The sequence below is a fragment of the Chiloscyllium plagiosum genome, unplaced genomic scaffold (genome assembly GCF_037043375.1).
Source record: "Chiloscyllium plagiosum isolate Xiang-an unplaced genomic scaffold, Cpla_swu_hap1 HiC_scaffold_25, whole genome shotgun sequence".
Lineage (NCBI taxonomy): Eukaryota > Metazoa > Chordata > Chondrichthyes > Orectolobiformes > Hemiscylliidae > Chiloscyllium > Chiloscyllium plagiosum.
In genome coordinates this window covers 46,181,210-46,199,377 of record NW_028270163.1, presented here as the reverse complement: position 1 = coordinate 46,199,377, position 18,168 = coordinate 46,181,210, and the positions used below count along the sequence as shown (strand labels likewise).

The window sequence follows — 18,168 nt, the reverse complement described above, 5'->3', positions numbered from 1 at the left end:
CTCATAAAATATTACATTCATCATCTTGCTCACTAATGTCAGAAAACAATACCACTTTGTATGTAACTACATACCAAAATTCCACCCCATCCTTGGTGTGAAAGAAAGTCAACAGGGCTTGTAACACCAGCTTTAAATGGGAACCGCAGCAAAAAGTCGAGATGATTCGGATTTATTTCCTTTTTCATTAAAAATACCTATGAGACAGAATATTAGTAATGGTAATTTCTAAATGGCAAAAATATACTTCTATTTATTGGTCAGTATTGAATTTATCTTTGAGCTATATGGCAATAACCTTACAAAGTACCTGTTCAATAAAGAATATTAGAGCCCAAAGCTTTCCATGTCTTTTTAATGTTACAATTACTGGTATTTTTTTGTTTTGATTTCTTTGATAGTCCCATCACTATTATTCAATGAAGTTGCCAACATGAGGTTGCAATCCTGAGGGGCATGAGTGTTCACTATCCCAGACGTATGCCTAAAGCCTAGAAAGCATTCCAAGTGCACAGCTGACTCTACCTGGCTCTTACGGCAGAAATAGAAGTCAGATGAATACAGCAAGCCAGCCAGTACACGGAGAATGTTTGGTTCTCTGACCTTTAATAAAATTAAGCAAACATTCCATATTTCTGATAAAATACATTTGCAGTTCTCCAATTGTGCAGTATCCATTCTCTAAACTCCACGCTTCACAGCATATTTGGGTGTCAGCCTGAAAACTCTGTATTCCATCTGCTGTAATCTGCTTATTGGCTTCTAGTGCCTAGAAATCCAGTTCAGTTGTTCATGAGCATTGCACCAGAATTAACAGCCAGTTGTGCAAATATACTGACCTCAAAATACTCAGTATATTCAGAATATTTGAGCTCAGTGCACCCAGTACCTGGAAGGAGATACTGAAATTCTATCTACATGTGTTTTCTGGTCTGCTAATTCCTAACTGTCCCTGCATTCACCTGTGCTAAGTTAAAAAGTACCCTTGACGTAACCTTAATCATGTTTTAACTTCTGCTTGACTCACTTATCTTTGCTATGCAAAATGTTTGAAGAAACTACATATTCCTCCTGAAACAGATATATAAGATGACTTTTGCAAAATATGCAAAATTATGAATATGCAAATTCCTTAATATTTTGTACTTCTTAATCAATCGACTAATAATATCATTAATAAATCAAAAACAAAAATTAACTTAATTTCATCTTCTTGTATTTCTTGTCAAAACTGTTTTTGCTTTGAACAAAATGAACCATTTATTACTCAATTTTTCTTGTCAAAAATGTCATTATTTTTTTCAAAAGGATTCCAATGACACATCCTGAACATGAACGTGAATTTTCCATGGTCTGTGCAATTTCTTCCTACTAATGCTATTTTCTGATTTAACTTCTGTATCATTCTTCTTTTCATCTTGTAAAACATTTAGCTCCCTTCAATTGATTTGTGCTTTCCATTACTTTGCTGTATAAATTTATTGCATTGTCGTGTAGTTTTTTAAATGCTTCATTTGTTAATAGTATAGTGGAACATATTGCAACCTTGAAATCCATGAAAATCTTAAAAAATAAATTCCAGCAAAGCTGAGAAATGACAAAGTAGATCAACTAACAAAACTATAATATTTAGTAACTAGAAGATCCTTATTTTATCTGCAGAGAATAAAAATGTTAATCAACAATAAAGTGTAAGTTGGAAAAAAGAAGTGCATGTTCATATGACATAAGCTTTAAAACAAAGTATGAAATATTTTTTCTGCTTTGTGGCTACAGATGCAGGATTATTATTGTCATTTTAATGAGGTGATGTGGCCTCCTGCCTGATTTTTTGTTAATTATGCTCTTGGGCATGTAGCTTTGGGAGCAGTTTGAAAGTCTCAATCCTGAAAGCTGAAAGCCCAATTTCAGATGGAAGAGTTCAGATTTGTTTGCTTTTCAGACGCAGAGCTCAACCATTGGGAGGAGTTACCCTGGAATTTGGAGGTACACTGAAAGGAATCTAACATACTTTATCTTTGGAGTTAGTTCCATTATTGATAGTCTGAAATAATACTGTCCTCTGCAGATGGTAACAAATCAAGATGAAAAATCAAATTCTTAGCACAATGCTGAGAAGTACAGACACTTTTTAAGAGTATGATATATGTTAGCTCCCTTTACCAAAAATAAAGCACTGATATACCTGAAAAGCAACTTGAGCTGTGAAGATGAGTTTGTCTCTTTCAAATAGACCTCTGGTTATATACACAAAAACAGAATAGGTGATTTCATCTGTGAGATTGAGGACACGCTCCTTGACATCATCTGCTGGTACTGAGCGCTGAATGGCTTTCTCAAATGTGACATGAAAGGCCTAAATAATATAACAATAATTGCATTATTTTTCTGTTAAAGTTTACATATCAACTATTAGCTGCTTTGGCATAACTGTATTGAAAGATCACATTGAATTGCATGTCACCTGTAAATGAGCATAAGGCTCAGAATACTCAATCAACTTGTAGCCAGTAGTGATACTATGAGCAGTCTCTGTAGATTGCTACTTTGGCATGGTAGAGAGACTTGTTTGCTCTCAAAATCTCTTGAGCAATGTTGTGAGGAGCTCCTTGCTCCTAGTAGTCCACCTATGGTGACAACTGGTGGGGTGGGTGGAGGGAAGGTGTCAGGCAACACTTAAACTTGCAAGTTCTCAAAATCAGAACAAGAAAAAGATGATTGTGAACCTCACCAGCCACTGGAGACTTGCTACCTTAACTGCTCATGCCTAGAACTGTGTGTAGAAATTTTGGTGCTACAGATCCGAAGGACTGAAGGGCCTCTTCTACACTGTCTGATTCTAGATTCCTGCTGCCTCATGAGCAATGCACCTGAATTATCAGCTTGTTGTGCAACTACCATGATCTCAAGATATTCTATGAGTTTAGGTTAACTATGCTCAGATGCAGACTGTATCTGGAAAAAGAAGGTTGCATTGGCAATGTAGCACCTGTCATTGTGGTTTGACACATTTCTGAAATATTACCACCAATTAATGACTGTCTGCTCATCCCAAATGGAGAGGAGCCGAAAAGATGGTCTAAAATTAGCTATTCATTTTCTTCCAATCTTAAACATGTAACAAGTTTAAGATTGTGTGGACAATGATGGCACCTCAAGGTCTCCATGTGAAACAAAGTAATGTGAAGCTTCTACCATGGTCTATTTGCCAAGTCTTATGGTGACAGGCATTGATGACAGGGACATTGCTGTGAAATTGCCTGGTCAAGAATCACAGGCAACAGATGAAAGTGATGACTAACTATAATGGGACAGAGGTGTCTTTGGGCTGAAGCATCGGTGATTGTGCAGTCATCTTCAGGATAACCTCTATTCACTCTAAATGGTGAGGAGGCTAGAAAAAGTGTTCTTAAAGACTATTCACTTTCTTTTACCCAGAGAACAACACCCTGCAGTATGACCATATTAGTAGTGAAAGAATAATATTTTAAATTTAGCAACTTTGAATGTTAGAACTCTTCTGGTTAGTCTCCAAAGTGACCATCTGAAAAAAATCTGAATTCAGCGAGTCCCACTTTCCTGAAGTGGGGAACTGAAGGAATAAGCACGAGTATACATCTTCTCTTGCAAAGAAAAGATTGACGGCAACACTCATGTCTAAGGAGTTAGATTTTGCCATGTGGGGTTTGATCTTGGATTCACTACTGGAAATTTCCATTTGGATTGATTCAAAATTCATGATATGTTATCTAAAGATCAGCTATAACTAATATGTCAATATCATCAGTGCTAATTCCCCAATCTTTGACTTTGAGGATATCATGGACAAGTTCCATTCGCACCGTGATCATCTTTTTGAAGGTTAATCATAAAACTGATATCCGAAGTTGAACTATTTTGAAAAAGGAGTGGAAAAAGTCCTGCTGACAAAGTATGCTTAGCACAGTTATATTATAGCCCCTTTCACTCGAAGGTCAAACACAAAACCACATGAAGGATTCCTAGATCAAATCATTATTGCCCAGCTCCAAAACTGAAGTGATGTCTGTGACACTCAATCCATGCTGAGGATGATGCCAGCTAATTGAATCGTTCAATCAATGATGAACATTCACCTAGCACCAAGATATTGCAAGACTCAGAACAGCAAAAGAAAAAACAAATCATCACTGAGCAATGTTATCACTCAGACTTATTCAACAGAAAATGTCCTCACAATCATAGATGCCAAAATTCAATCAATTTGATTTACTCCATGTGATATCAAAAAAATGGCTGAAGGCTGTGGATACCGCAAAGGCTATGGAACCTGACAATATTCTGGACGTAGTACAGAAGATTTAAGCTTCAGAACTTTCCACGCCCCTAGTCAAGCTGTTCCAGTCTGGCCTGACATTTAGTCAGCAATGTTAAAATTGCCCAGGTGTGTCCTGTATATAATGAGCTGGAGAAATACAACCCAGCCTATTATTGCCCCATCAGTCTAGTCTCTACTACCAGTTGCATGATGGGAGAGTTCCTAAGTCGAGGTAATCACCTAGTCATATTGACATTGGTCCAGGTTAATAATCTGGTGACATGGTAGATGGTGAAATTTGAATTTAATAAAGATCTGGAATTAAAAAGCTAGTCTAAGAGTTACCATGAATCCCTACTGATGGCTATAAAACCCATTTGGTTCACCAACATCCCCCAAGGAAAGAAATATGTTGTCCTTATCCAGTCTGGCCCACAAGTGACCCCAATAAAAGATTTGATTTATTAAACAGCATTTGACTAGCAACATCCTGGTCATTGACACTTAGTTTGATTTCTGGCAGGCCTACTCTGCTCCAGTCCTCATTATAGCCTTGGTTGAAGCATGGACCAGAGAGCTGAATTCCAGAGGAGTGGTGAGACGGACTGCCCTTGATATTAAATCCTCATTTGACTGAGTATGCCATCAAAAAGCCCCAGCTATATTCTTCACTGATAGTTTCACAATGTTCAATTTTTACAGCTCCTTAGATACTGAAGCAATTTATGTCCAAAGTAGCAAGACTTAGACAATATCCTGGCCTGGTCTAACAAATGGCAAGTAACATTTGTGTTGCACAAATGCCAGACAAATGCAAGACAATCTGTAGCAAGAGGAGTCTAACCATCACCTTTTGACATTCAATAACATTACCTTCACTGAATGTCCCACTAACAACATTCTGGGAATTAAATGAAAACTGAACTGGACTAGCCATGCAATTACTTTGGCTCTAAGACCGAGTTAGAGGGTAGAAATCCTGCAGTAACAAATTAATCTCCTAATAGTCCCAAAGCCTGTCCACCATCTACAAGAATAAATATCTATTAGCAGTGTGTACCATCCACAAGGTGCACTGCAGAAATTCACCAAGGGTCCTCAGACAGCACATTCAAAACCCACTACATTACTATTTAGAAGTGCAAGGCAGCAGATACATAAGAATACCACCATGAAAACAAGCAGCAAATCAAAGAGCAATTTTCCAACAGCTCAAGGTTGATGCACAAAGACAAATCCACAGAAGTAGGGACGTGTGGTGGGAATAAAACATCTGAGATATCCAACCATCAGGACATAAGAATGTTTTCTTTAAAGCCACCAGGCACATCTAAAGATCAAGGTCAAACTTGATAATTCCACTTTTCTCAGAGAATGGTTTCTTTTCAATGAAACTACATTTTCATCATGTCCACTGTAAATCAACAGTGGCAGATGATACTGTCCAGATTATCTCCCGATCTCTTGTGGCAGAATGCTATCTATAGGAGAGCCACAACAAGCAATTGAACTCATGAAAAACAGCAAAGTCTAAGGCCCTTTCTATATTCGGATTGACAGGGTTGTTAAGAAGGCATTCAGTGTCTTGGCCTTTATTAATAGTGGGATTGAGTTCCGGAACCAGGAGGTTATGCTGCAGCTGTACAAAGCTCTGGTACGGCCACACTTGGAGTATTGTGTACAGTTCTGGTCACCGCATTATAAGAAGGATGTGGAAGATTTGGAAAGGGTGCAGAGGAGATTTACTAGGATGTTGCTGGTATGGAAGGAATGTCTTACGAGGAAAGGCTGAGGGCCTTGAGGCTGTTCTTGTTAGATAGAAGAAGGTTGAGAGGTGAATTAATAGAGACATACAAGATAATCAGAGGGTTAGATAGAGTGGACAGGGAGAGTCTTTTTCCAAGTATGGGGACAGCAAACACGAGGAGACACAACTTTAAAGTGAGGTGAGGTAGGTATAAGACAGATGTCAGAGGTAGCTTCTTTACTCAGAGAGTAGTAAGGGTATGGAATGCTTTGCCTGCAATGGTAGTAGGTTCGCCAAGTTTAAGTGCATTTAATTCGTCATTGGACAGGCATATGGACGTACTTGGAATAGTGTAGGTGGGATGGGCTTCAGATTAGTATGACAGGGCGGCGCAACATCGAGGGCCAAAGGGCCTGTACTGCGCTGTAATGTTCTATGTTCAATGTTCTATGAAAATTCAATGTTCTTATAAAGTATAGGTAACTCTGGGTGGTGCAGGAGGTGCGTGGAAGTTAAAATGTAGAACTGTATTTATATCACAAACAGAAAGTACTGGAGAAACCCAGCATGTCTGGCAACATCTGCAGAGAGAGAAATCGTGTTTACATTTTGAGTCCAATTACCCTATGTTAGGCCATCAGAGAAAAGTTGATAATTTAACCATTTGGCCTCTGGTCATTTTCGTCACTTTTTCTCTGATTTAGATTGAGCTATGCACTTGATTTTCTTTCTGGAAGACATCACAATAAATCATTTAGTCGATGTTAGTCCCATCTGTCCCTTTATTTAATGAACCAAAGTAATTACCAGAAAATTAATAATCAAAACACACAAAAAAGGCACTGACTTTTACACAAGATGGATTTTTACATGAGAAAGGATTCTGACAAAGGATCACTGGACTCAAAACATTTTCTCTGTTCCTTCCTTTACAGATGCTGCTTGAAATCTTTAAAACTATTTCTTCACTGTGACTTGCTCCTGGATACAATGCCTCTTACATTGACCAGTTTTATCACCTATCTACTGACTATATAAAGCTGGCCAGGAAACTCATTTACTGCTGGGAGTAAAGTGGACAGCACTTCCTTGGTTGACTTCCTCCACCAATACGTCTAAAGCAGTGTTGGAAAATTGAATTGAATTGAATTTATTACCACGTGTACCAAGGCACAGTGAAAAACTTTGTTTTGCGAGCAATACAGGCAGATCACATAGTTAAGTAGCATAGATAAGTAAATAATCAGCGGCAAAAACAAAAACTCATGTACAAGCGAATGTTAAGTGTTTGTGAGTCCATTCAGTATTCTAACAACAGTAGGGTAGAAACTGTTTCGAAACCAGCTGGTGCGTGTGTTCAGGCTTCTGTACCTTCTCCCTAGTGGTAGAGGTTGTAGAAAACATTGCCAGGGTGGGATGGATCTTTGAGAATGCTGGCAGCCTTTCCTTGACAGTGGGCCTGATAGGTGGAATCTATAGATGGGAGGTTGGCCTTTGTGATTGTCCGGGCCGAGTTCACCACCTGTAACCATCTCCGATCTTGAATGGTACAGTTGCCATACCAGGTAGTGATACATCCAGACAGAATGCTCTCGATGGTGCACCTATAAAAGTTGGCAAGGATATTAGCTGTCATGCCAAATTTTCTCAGTTACCTGAGGAAGAAGAGATGTTGTTGGGCCTTTGTAACCAGTGCATCCACATGAAGAATTCAAGAAAGCTTGGTGTGGATGACTACTCCCAGGACCTTGATACTCTCCATTTGTTCCACCTGTGTGCTGTTAATGTGTAGGGGTCATGAGTAACATCCCACCAAAATTCAATAATGAATTCCTTGGTTTTGCCGGCATTGAGAGCTAGGTTGTTTTCAGTGCACCATTTTTCCAGGTCTTCCACCTCCTGTCTAGTCAGTTTCATCACCATCTGAGATTCGACCGACTATGGTGATGTCATCAGCGAACTTGTAAATGGCATTTGTCTGGTATTTGGTGACGCCGTCATAGGTACACAGTGAGTACAGTAGGGGGTTGAGTATGCATCCCTGGGGGGCTCCAGCATTGAGTGTTAGTGAGGATGAAACATTGTGAGTCTGTGCTGATTATTTTAGCTTGCCATTTTGCCTATTCTGTTGAGTGCACTCAAAGGTGTGTTCATTTGAAAGAGGTGTAAACTATCTTTAAATGAGAGCAATGATTTCTTGTCCTACCCGTTACCCTCAATGAACTTGCCAATAATGAGTGCAAGTAAACTGTAAGCTTGTCAATTTTGTGTTCAAATATGGCTCATGCCTCTAACAAATGTGATTGGGTTTACCAAACATTTACCTTGAGAGAAAACTGGTAAATAGGATTGATCTTATTCAGGTCATCAATAACAAAGTAGAGTAAAGATGCTCTCTGGGCAGCAGCTCTGTAGTTTTCTCTTGCCTCATTTATTTTAACCTCTGTTACCTTTGCTTCAGCCACCTGTATGAAAAATAAAAATTTATATATCAACGGATTCATTCAAGCTAAAGAATTGTTACATAAGGGAAACACGTGGAACCTAAATTTAATTCACAATGATATTGTATAGAAATAATTAAAATATTTAGATAAAGTTATTTAGTTAAAGCATGTAACATGATGAGTTTGAAAATATATTCTATTTTGTTACAGGTTGATCTGGCATAAGGATAGGTTATCAATAAAAACAGATAGTGCAAGTGAAACTAATGTTGGCATTTTGACTCCAGTGACTCCTTTTTAGGTTCCAAAAAAGAGTCCTTGGACTTGAAACATGAAATCTGTTTCTCTCTCCACTGTTGCTATCACAACTGCCCAGTATCTTGTTTTTTTCAGTTTATTCAGGTTTCGAAGATTTATTCTTTATAGCTCACTTTACAACAAATATTGTAATTCCAAATAAGAGTTATATTGGATTCCAAATGTTAACTCTGCTTCACTTTCTATGACTATTCCCAGACCTGCTGAGATCTTCCAGCACTTTCTATTTTATTCCAATGTTTTGAAATTGTTTCCTTACTGAAACAGCAGCAAAAGCAGTTTCCTATCAAATGTTATTTTCTATCTCTGTCAGTAAAATACAAATATATAAAATACTACTCCAAAGGTTTGAGGAATTCTTATAACTGTGGATCTCATTTCCAAAGAATAAAAATAATGAGTGCATCAAATTTAACATTAAGTAGCTGACCTTCTGTTCTATTTCAGTCGCAGTTTGTTTGGTTGTCTCCAAGTTCTCCACCAGAGCTGTATCACCAAGGAAATTTCCAGAAGCTTCTGAGAGTCGAGCTAAAAGAGAGTCTTCTAATTGTTTAAGAACAATCTTGAACTCATTCTGTTGTGTTGTAAGTCTTGCCTAAAGTAAAACGAATATTTATTGTTAGTTGTTAACAAAACTTTCTGTATGAAACTGACTGTATAGGTAGAGAATCTGATATGAGGATATATTGCAAACAATGGGTGTAATCTCTAAAATTTGTCTTTCGTTAGAAGAACATTTGAATTAATCAAATAAAGCCTAATTTTATGAAATCATTCTCAATTAAAAAATGGAAAATTGTGGGTAGCAAGTTTAAAATTGTCCAACAAATGATTTTATTGGTTTAGTTTCCATGTTGAGAGAACACTGGCAAAAAATTGGTCCCATGTTTTCCTTTTTGAATCAAGGTTATCATTTATAAATTGCTGCAGTAAATCATTAATAACACCTTTGTTGTGAATAATTGCCAAAGGATAAGGTGCCTCTCTGCAGGAACTCTACCTATACCAGGCAGCTTTATAGAGTCAAAGAATCATAGAGTTGTACAGCACAGAAACAAATTCTTTGGTCCAATTTGTCTCTGCCGACCAGATAAGCCAATCTGACCTAGTCCCATTTGCCAGCATTTGGCCCTTATTTCTCAAAACCCTTTCTTTTCATGTACCAATCCAGATACCTTTTAAATGTTATAATCGTACCAGCCTCCACTTCTTCCTCTGGCAGCTCATTCCATATACATAGCGCCCTCTGCGTGAAGGACCTCACAGCTCCCTTTTAAATCTTAATTTTTTTTGCCATCAAAGTTGTTGCATGTGCAAACTAATAATACACAGCAAAGCCAAAGTAAATAGGGCATGAACCTTGGTGAACAATGGTGCAGTATATCACATTAGCATAGGATTAAATGATTAAGAAATAAACAGAGGAAAGACTGAAAGAGTTGATTTGAGTGGGTGGTTTTGCCATCAAATCATGTACTGTAGAAAAAATTTAAGTGGAGCTCCCAATTAAAGAACCAGCTGGACACAACAACTAAATTTGAAAGGGAGCATTACTTATAGTGATTTACTTAATGGACAAGAAATTCTAGTTTTGGTTTTAAAATTAGCCTATTCGGATGTGTTATGACACACGAGGGGCAGATATGACAGAACCAGACTTTCTGGTCCAGACATGACCAAGAAGAGAAGTTTAGATTTATCTTATGTAGACATGTTATGACACACCTCTAGGGTAGGTGAAACTTGAAATTGAGAGGAAGGGATACTACCTCTGCACCAAAGTTCCCCTCAACAGCAGTTATTTTTTAAAAATGCTATGGCAGATATTAATTATTGTCATGTTGTTAAAATGATTCTTTACGTGTAAGTTGCTAGATTTAACTTTCAGTGGCATAATTGCAGAGCAATCAGTGTGCAACTGCAGGAACTCTAAAAAAACTTCAGGTAACTGAATTTCAAGATGCCATTGTTATAATGTAGTATAAATCAATCACAATCTGGGTTCAAATTCCACCAAGGCACATGATTAAAATTGAATTCAATAAAAATCTGGAATTAAGAGTCTAATGATAACCATGAAACCATTGTTAATTGTCAGAAAAAAACATCTGGTTCATTAATGTCTTTTCAGGAATAACCTTACCATCCTGAGGGTGGCGTGGTAGCTCAATGGTTAGCACTGCTGCTTCACAGCACCCGAGGCCTGGTATTGATTCCATCCTCCGGTGACTATCTGTGTGAAGTTTACACATTCACCGTGTGTCTGCATGGATTTTCTCCAGATACTCGAGTTTCTTTCCATAATCTAATGATGTGCAGGTTAGGTGGACTGGCCATGCTAAATTGCCCATGGTGTCCAGGAATGTGCAGGCTAGGTGGGTTAGCTATTGGAAATACAGGGTTATAGGGAGAGAGTTGGGTCTGGGTGGACTGCTCTCCAGAGGGTCGGTGGATTCAATGGTCCAGATGGCCTGCTTCTACACTTTAGGGATTCTATGATCCTTACCTGGTCTGGCTTACATGTGAAACCAGACCAACTGCAATGTGGTTGACTCTTAACTGCCCTCTGGGGCAACTAGGGATAGCCAAGAAATATTGGCCAAGTCAGCAATGTCTACATCCCATGAATGAATAAAGAAACTGTTCTGATCCTTACTACAAATTACAAGATGATTTGAGCACTAACACCATGTCAATTATACACTATTAACTTTTCAACAAAATCCAGCCATGTTAGTCAAATCCATTGTTTTACAATTTGAGAGAAATAAGAACAAAGTCACATTTGAATGCAAAGATATTGCTAACAATTTCACAATGCCTATAACAATAAAAATGATTATTGTATTAACATAAATAACTTAGTAATATCTATTCTATATAAACAGCATCAAATAAAATATCCTTCAATTAATTGAGTAATGTCATGAGAAATATACCATTGTATTAGAATATGTGTTATATTTACTTATATTGTGCATGATGCTGCAAACTTTTTAAAATATCTTATGTCTATTAAAATATACCTTCAGCTCTTCTAAATCAGGACGTTCTTTAGCAACCACAGCAGCCAGTAGTTGATCTTCCAGACCATCTCTTGTTACAAGGAAATTAATTAAAGTACATTGAGCTTGCATTTCTGGTTTGAAATGGGGATTAAAATATTTGGTCTGAAGTATCATTCTGAAGTTGGGATGATATTCAACTTCTTTATCTCCGATATGGATATACCTAAATATGCAATAAATATTAATTATTGTACATTTTAGTTCAGAGCAGTCATTTGCTGAACTTAACTTACAATAGTTTTGAAGGGTGTAAATATATAGGAAGTCCCATGCTTAACTTTAGACATATCATTACCTGCTCAGGAAGGGGGAATTGAGATGTTAATCATTGCCCATGGATTTTTGGGGCTTTTCTGAGAGAATGGTATTGCACTGTCTGCAGTCAAAGCAGATACATTGCAGCCGTGTTAATGAGGCCGGAGACCTTTATGGCCCTGATTCTTCTAGAGGAGGCACGGTGGCTCAGTGGTTAGCAATGCTGCCTTACAGCGCCAGAGATCAGGGTTCAATTCCTGCCTTGTTTAACTGTCTATGTGGAGTTTGTACATTCTCCCTGTCTCTGCGTGGGTTTCCTCTAGGTGTTCTGTATTCCTCCCACAATCCAAAGATGTGCAGATTTGGTGAATTGGCCATGCTAAATTGCCCATAGTGTTCAGGGATGTGAAGGTTAGGTGCATTAGTGGGGGGAATGGGTCTGCATGGTTTACTCTTTGGAGGTCGGTGTGGACTTCTTCGGCCGAAAGGCCTGTTTCCAGATTGTAGGGATTCTATGAATACTTGTTACAATCCTCAGCGTAGGCACACTATATTAAGATGGTGGGTAAGACTTGGGAGGGAACTCAATACTGGGTGAAGGAAGGAAGGCAAGTTGTTTATTATTTTTTTCATTCCCCTTGTGATGGAAGCTATCATCCCATTTACTATTCCTAATTACTTATTGTATCAGTATGTGACATTTTTATCACAAGGAACCAGCAGCTCCTTTTGAACACAAACATTCCCCAATCTCTCAACATTTAAGAAATATTCTTGTTTTTGTTTTTGCGACTAAAATGAATACATTGATCCAGTTTTTCCTGATCTGCTATTCACCTCAACTACCTCTTGCCCCAGCAAATTCCACATTCTTATCACTCTCCAGGTAAAAAAAGTTTATTCTGAATTCCCTACTTGATTTTTCTTGTAATTATCTTATATTTGGTTCTGCTATTCCTCACAAGTGAAAACACACTCCCTGTGACTATGGTATCAAAATATTCCATTATTTTCAATACCTCTATTCGGTTAAATGTTTAAATAAAAAAGCCTTCAAAATTTGGTGTAATCTCGCAATGCAAATTTTTGTAACCCTTCCAGTGCCACATTAATACTCTTGATAAAATGGCAACCAGAGCTGCTTAAAATGAGATCAAATCGAAGTTTGATATAAGATTTAGTATATATTCTCCAGTTTACAAGTCTGTACTTCATGAATAACTTGTTTGGTTTACATTTAAAGGCCTTATTGATCATAGTGTAGCTTAGAATGATTTATGTACTTGGTGTCTATAAACCAAAGAAAGTCAGTATATGAATTATCAAAAAATATATGGCGGCTAAACTTACTTTCCCTTTTTGATGGTGTTTCTTCCCAAAAGAGCATCTAGGACTGGTTCCACCGTCTCACTGATGTTTTCAAGTAATAAAGTGTCTCCATTGGCTACAGCATGTTCAATTTTATCAAGGTAACTGTATGCCCAATAATTAATGACAAAATATTAAATTCTTACATAGCTTTAACATTTAGTTTAATAATAAGTGGCCTGTAAATTAGAGCATGTCAGAACTGGAGCTATTTCACACATACCAATACAGGCCCATGGGAAACTGCTGTCAGCACTAATGCTAGCCCTTGACGCAATTCAACAGTCTAGAAAACACTGTGCTCAACCTGTTCTCAAGGTCCTGAGGTATGGAACATAAATTGTTGTCCATAGAGCTAGGAGAAACATTCCTGTGTTTGTAGTTGCACAACAAGATGATTAACAATACATTTAGTTTGCCAGTGGTTAACTGAACAGTCTCTATATAGATACATTATCAGGACTACCATCTGGGCAGAAAATATCTGATTAGTTAGCTAAAAATGTTTGCGAAATATGGGGATTGGTCTGTGATGGGACAGACTAAAACAAAAGAGGGGATTTATTTAGCTGCTGGATGCCTAAGAATACAAAAGTTTCATTCTGAATTCTAAAGATACTTTACCAAAATAGAAGGTAGTCTTCATGGCAGAATGAACATTTGCTGCCAATTATAAAATCGTTATGATGAGAAGAAGATTGATCTGGCCAGTGTGTCTGCATTGGCACATTGGACTGTTAGAGACTTGCATAATTCAACTTCTCGGCCAACAATTCTTAGTGTTGTTTATAGTTTGTAAAAAACTAAGACTAAGTTTTTTCGACTCAGTCTAAAAAACTAAGTAAGATTAGATAGACCACACAATGGAAACACTATCATATAAACTCTACTCCCCACAGCTATTCACAATCAAGCTTAGTATTATGTCAAGAAATGACATTTTATTGATAGTCTGTAAATTTGGATAGATTACTTCTCTAGATATATAGCCTCAAATCTTCTGATGTGGGTTGAAATCCCTATTTCTGACCAAATCAGACAAAACATTATTGATTACGGTTTCACTGAGTTCTTTTATATTTTGAGTTTGACTTCTGTTAAAGGATTCTTCACAATAAACACAGGCAGCATTGTAAATCTGCAGAAGCTATGTCCTCTTTCTACAACGAAAGCTGCTGTATTAAAGTAAGTAAACAGAGTTTAAAAGTCCCAAAGTCACTTTGAAAAGCTACAGAGAGAAGCTAAGTGTCAGGTAAATGGTAAATGGTAGCAGGTAAGTGGGTGAGGTGTATGGAGTTGGTAGTTGAATAAGGAAGGAATATGACAGATTGATAGTAGGATAATTGGCAAGTGGGTGAGGGGGTGAGGTAAGGAAGGATGTTGGGCTGGGTGTCGGGAGGGGTTTTGGGTTGGGTTCTGGGATCCAGGTTGGATTGGGTGCCAGGATGGGGGTGTGTCACTGTGAGAAATTGGTGATCAGAAGTAAAGTCACCACAAGTTCAAACACGGTTTTAATTCTCTAACGTTACCTGGATAATTATTCAAGTGAGTCAGTGCCTTTTAAAGTCTGTGACTCTGTATCGAACTTGAAGACACTTTCTGAGGGTTCTACACACCGGGTTGTTGCCCATCAGAGTTTAAACTTCCAGACCCGTTCACAGGCTATCATTGGGGCTTCCGAAGAGTCTCAATATACATTAGTTAGGGTATGTCCTCTGGAAATTAAAAGGTCTGAACTATTTTGCTGGATGGATCAGATTCCAGACTATTCCATTTAGAACTAGTCTGGAGTTGGTGCAGTCTGACACCTGTTCAAGTAATTCAGCTCAGGAGTGCCATTTTGATGAAGTCCACCCTTCAAATCAGTCACTGATATTTAAAGCTGTACCTCTGGTGTCAAAAGGCACAGCTATGAATAATCATGAGATGAGGCTCTTTACTCTTGATAAAAGCCAGCTGAGAAGTTCTTTATAACATTCCATTATATCATCCAGTACAACAGAACCAGAGGATACAGTATATAACGCTGAATGAAATAGGAGAGGTAAATTCAAGACAACGCTTTTATGATGGCAGCTGTGTACAGGTTTGGCATTGTGAATGGAAAAGTCAGGACAATTTCATTCCAGGGATTGTGGTATTAGCTGTATTACGTTGCCATTAAAAGCAGATGAGGACCTATTGGTTGACTTAACAAACAGAAAATTCCTTAGTGGGAAGATGGGAATGTTGGTATTCTGAGAGAATAGTGTCACATGAATTGAAGGTCTTTCCCTCAACTAAAATATCTTAGAAAGAAAAGTAATTATGCAGAAATTTGCTAATGTATTCAAATTTAATATATTAAATATCAGAAATTTCAATTTTAATCAAATGTACAAACCCTCTTTGTCCAAGTCTTATGACTTTCAAATCATCTCCATACTTCCTTTTAATCCATTTGATACCTTGCAGTTGTGCATCAATAATTAGAGGCCAACGTTCTGTGTTACAGAGGATTGTAGCATTTTCAGATGATGTCCGATCACTAGGCAAACCCTGATTATTCCAGGCAGCAATGTCAACATCATCAGTCAGAAGGGAAAGTGGGTCTAAGTTTTCAGTTATTGGAATTGGCACCTAAATTAATTACATAAAAAGTGTGCATCTTAAAATCTGATTGAAACGTGTATTAACAGTAATTAACAATTGCAATTTTATGGTTTACATCAAGTTTTAAAGTTGAGGGAATAATCTGACATAATATGATTGCTAAAAAAGTTCTGGATTATTGTGTTTTATTTTATTTAGATAATTTTCTCTTTTCTGACAATAATCACAGCTATCTTATCAGACCTCAATGTCAGTTAGTGAAGGAGATGTAGACATGTAGAAGTAGTGAATATATAGCCATTGGTATACTATTGGGCAGGACTGGATCTGGGTATCTTCAACATGGAGTTGTGTTGTTGTGTCACCATAGTCTTACCAGACCATAGGGGCTGTTCTCTTATTGGGGAGAAGCGAGTGGTGGTGATTTAACCTGAAGATCTCCAGATCTCAGGCAAGGGAAGAGGTTGAGAAGGAGAGTCCTTCATGGTAACCTAAAACCGGTGATGGGAATTGAACCCACGCTGTTGGCATTACACTGCTCTATAAACTAATGATCTGGCCAACTGAGGTAAACCGATTCCCTCGACATGGAATAAGAATCCTTCCATAACATCAAGTCAAACATTGCGAGGGAAACCTGTTCTGGATTACCATCCTTTCTCACCAGATGACACATTGCTTCTTCATGTTGAAGAAGAAACATTAAGGATACCAAGGGCATGGAAAGTAATTTAGGTGGGGATCTTCAATGTAGACTCAACTGCAGTCCTTATTATTACTTTAATCCAAACATGGACTGAAGAGCTGAACTCAGTTGGTACAATGAAAATGACTGCACTTGACATCTGTGAAGGAAGGTGTGTAATTTTTATGATTAATTTTTGGAGTTTGGATTTTGAATTGGTGGCATGTGGGTTCTGATCTCTATGTATGAAGGGCTTTAATGATTAACTTGTCTGTCTTCCTCGAGTGATTATTTTTTTAAAAAGAGAAAGGCAGTGTTCCTGGAATGATAGTGGGAATTTATTTGCATTGTAAGAAGTTTACAATAAAACAGAATAAATATTGAAAAACATCATCTTGCTTTCAGTTTAGAACAATCAGGATTTTCTTTTACTTGGGTGGATGATCTTATGGAGTGGGAATCTTTTGGTTTAAGTTTGCAGAAGTCCTGGTTAGTTGTGAAAGCAGTTTCTCCAGGAAAAAGGACTTAATTCAGAAGTTGTGAAATAAGTTAAATCAGTGTAAGGGTTTGTTTAAAAAACTGCAGACCAGTATTTGTTTTGAAACCTTGAAGGTGTTATTTAAAGCTAATGAAGTTTAAGCTTAGTTGTGCGACTAATTGAAAAAGGTCCACCTAATTCTCAACTGGGAATTGAAAGAAATAGCCAAGCCAAACTTATAGCTGTGATAGGAAGAATAATTTAGTATTTGAAGACTGTAAAGTGATGGTTTTAGGATAGTTGGGATTATATTTTTTGCTTTATATTTCAAAATTCCAAATTGTGATCTACATAAATAGTTTGGTTTATTCTATTCTACCTTCATGTCTTTTGGATAATAAACTTTGTTTTTTAAAACCAAACCTGAAGCATTAGGATCGTAGAATTATACAGCACAGAAAAGATGCTTAGAACATCAAGACTGTCCCACCAAGATTACATTAAATCTACAGTAGTCCCACTTTTCAGCATTAGGCCCATAGTCTTGAAAGTTATGACATTTCAAGTGCTCCTCTGCGAGGCTTTAAGCAAAACAGACTTTATTCTCACAACAGTCAAAATGTAAATGAAAATTTATTGCTATAACTTTAATTCCATTGAAATATTTAATAAAATAATCTGTTATCCAACTACTAATCATCAACTGTTCCAATAAAGCAGCATCCCATAAATGCACCCTTGGCAAAGCCATGTTCAGCAAAACAGATTTTCATTATGTGCTATCTCCCTTCCAGTCCAGCAGAAAGGAACAGCACAAGATGCAACCTAGCAGCAGAGAGACAACTCAAGCTTTTTACTGCAGCAGAGAGAGAGAGAGAGAAAGCGAGAGAGAGGGAGCGAGAGAGAAAAAAAG

General features: G+C 37.5%; 1 protein-coding gene across 1 annotated transcript in view; it reads right to left on the bottom strand.

Annotated features, from left to right (window-relative positions):
• The window catches only part of LOC122562216 (dynein axonemal heavy chain 17-like), a 471,020-nt gene that overhangs the window by 38,050 nt on the left and 414,802 nt on the right, over positions 1 to 18,168 (bottom strand). The window contains exons 63-69 of the mRNA XM_088000362.1: positions 15,884 to 16,119; positions 13,483 to 13,605; positions 11,836 to 12,040; positions 9,240 to 9,404; positions 8,369 to 8,509; positions 2,186 to 2,356; positions 75 to 197 (exon numbers count right to left, since the gene is read on the bottom strand). Of these exons, the coding sequence (XP_087856488.1) occupies positions 75 to 197; positions 2,186 to 2,356; positions 8,369 to 8,509; positions 9,240 to 9,404; positions 11,836 to 12,040; positions 13,483 to 13,605; positions 15,884 to 16,119 (1,164 nt within the window). The remainder of the gene's footprint in view (positions 1 to 74; positions 198 to 2,185; positions 2,357 to 8,368; positions 8,510 to 9,239; positions 9,405 to 11,835; positions 12,041 to 13,482; positions 13,606 to 15,883; positions 16,120 to 18,168) is intronic.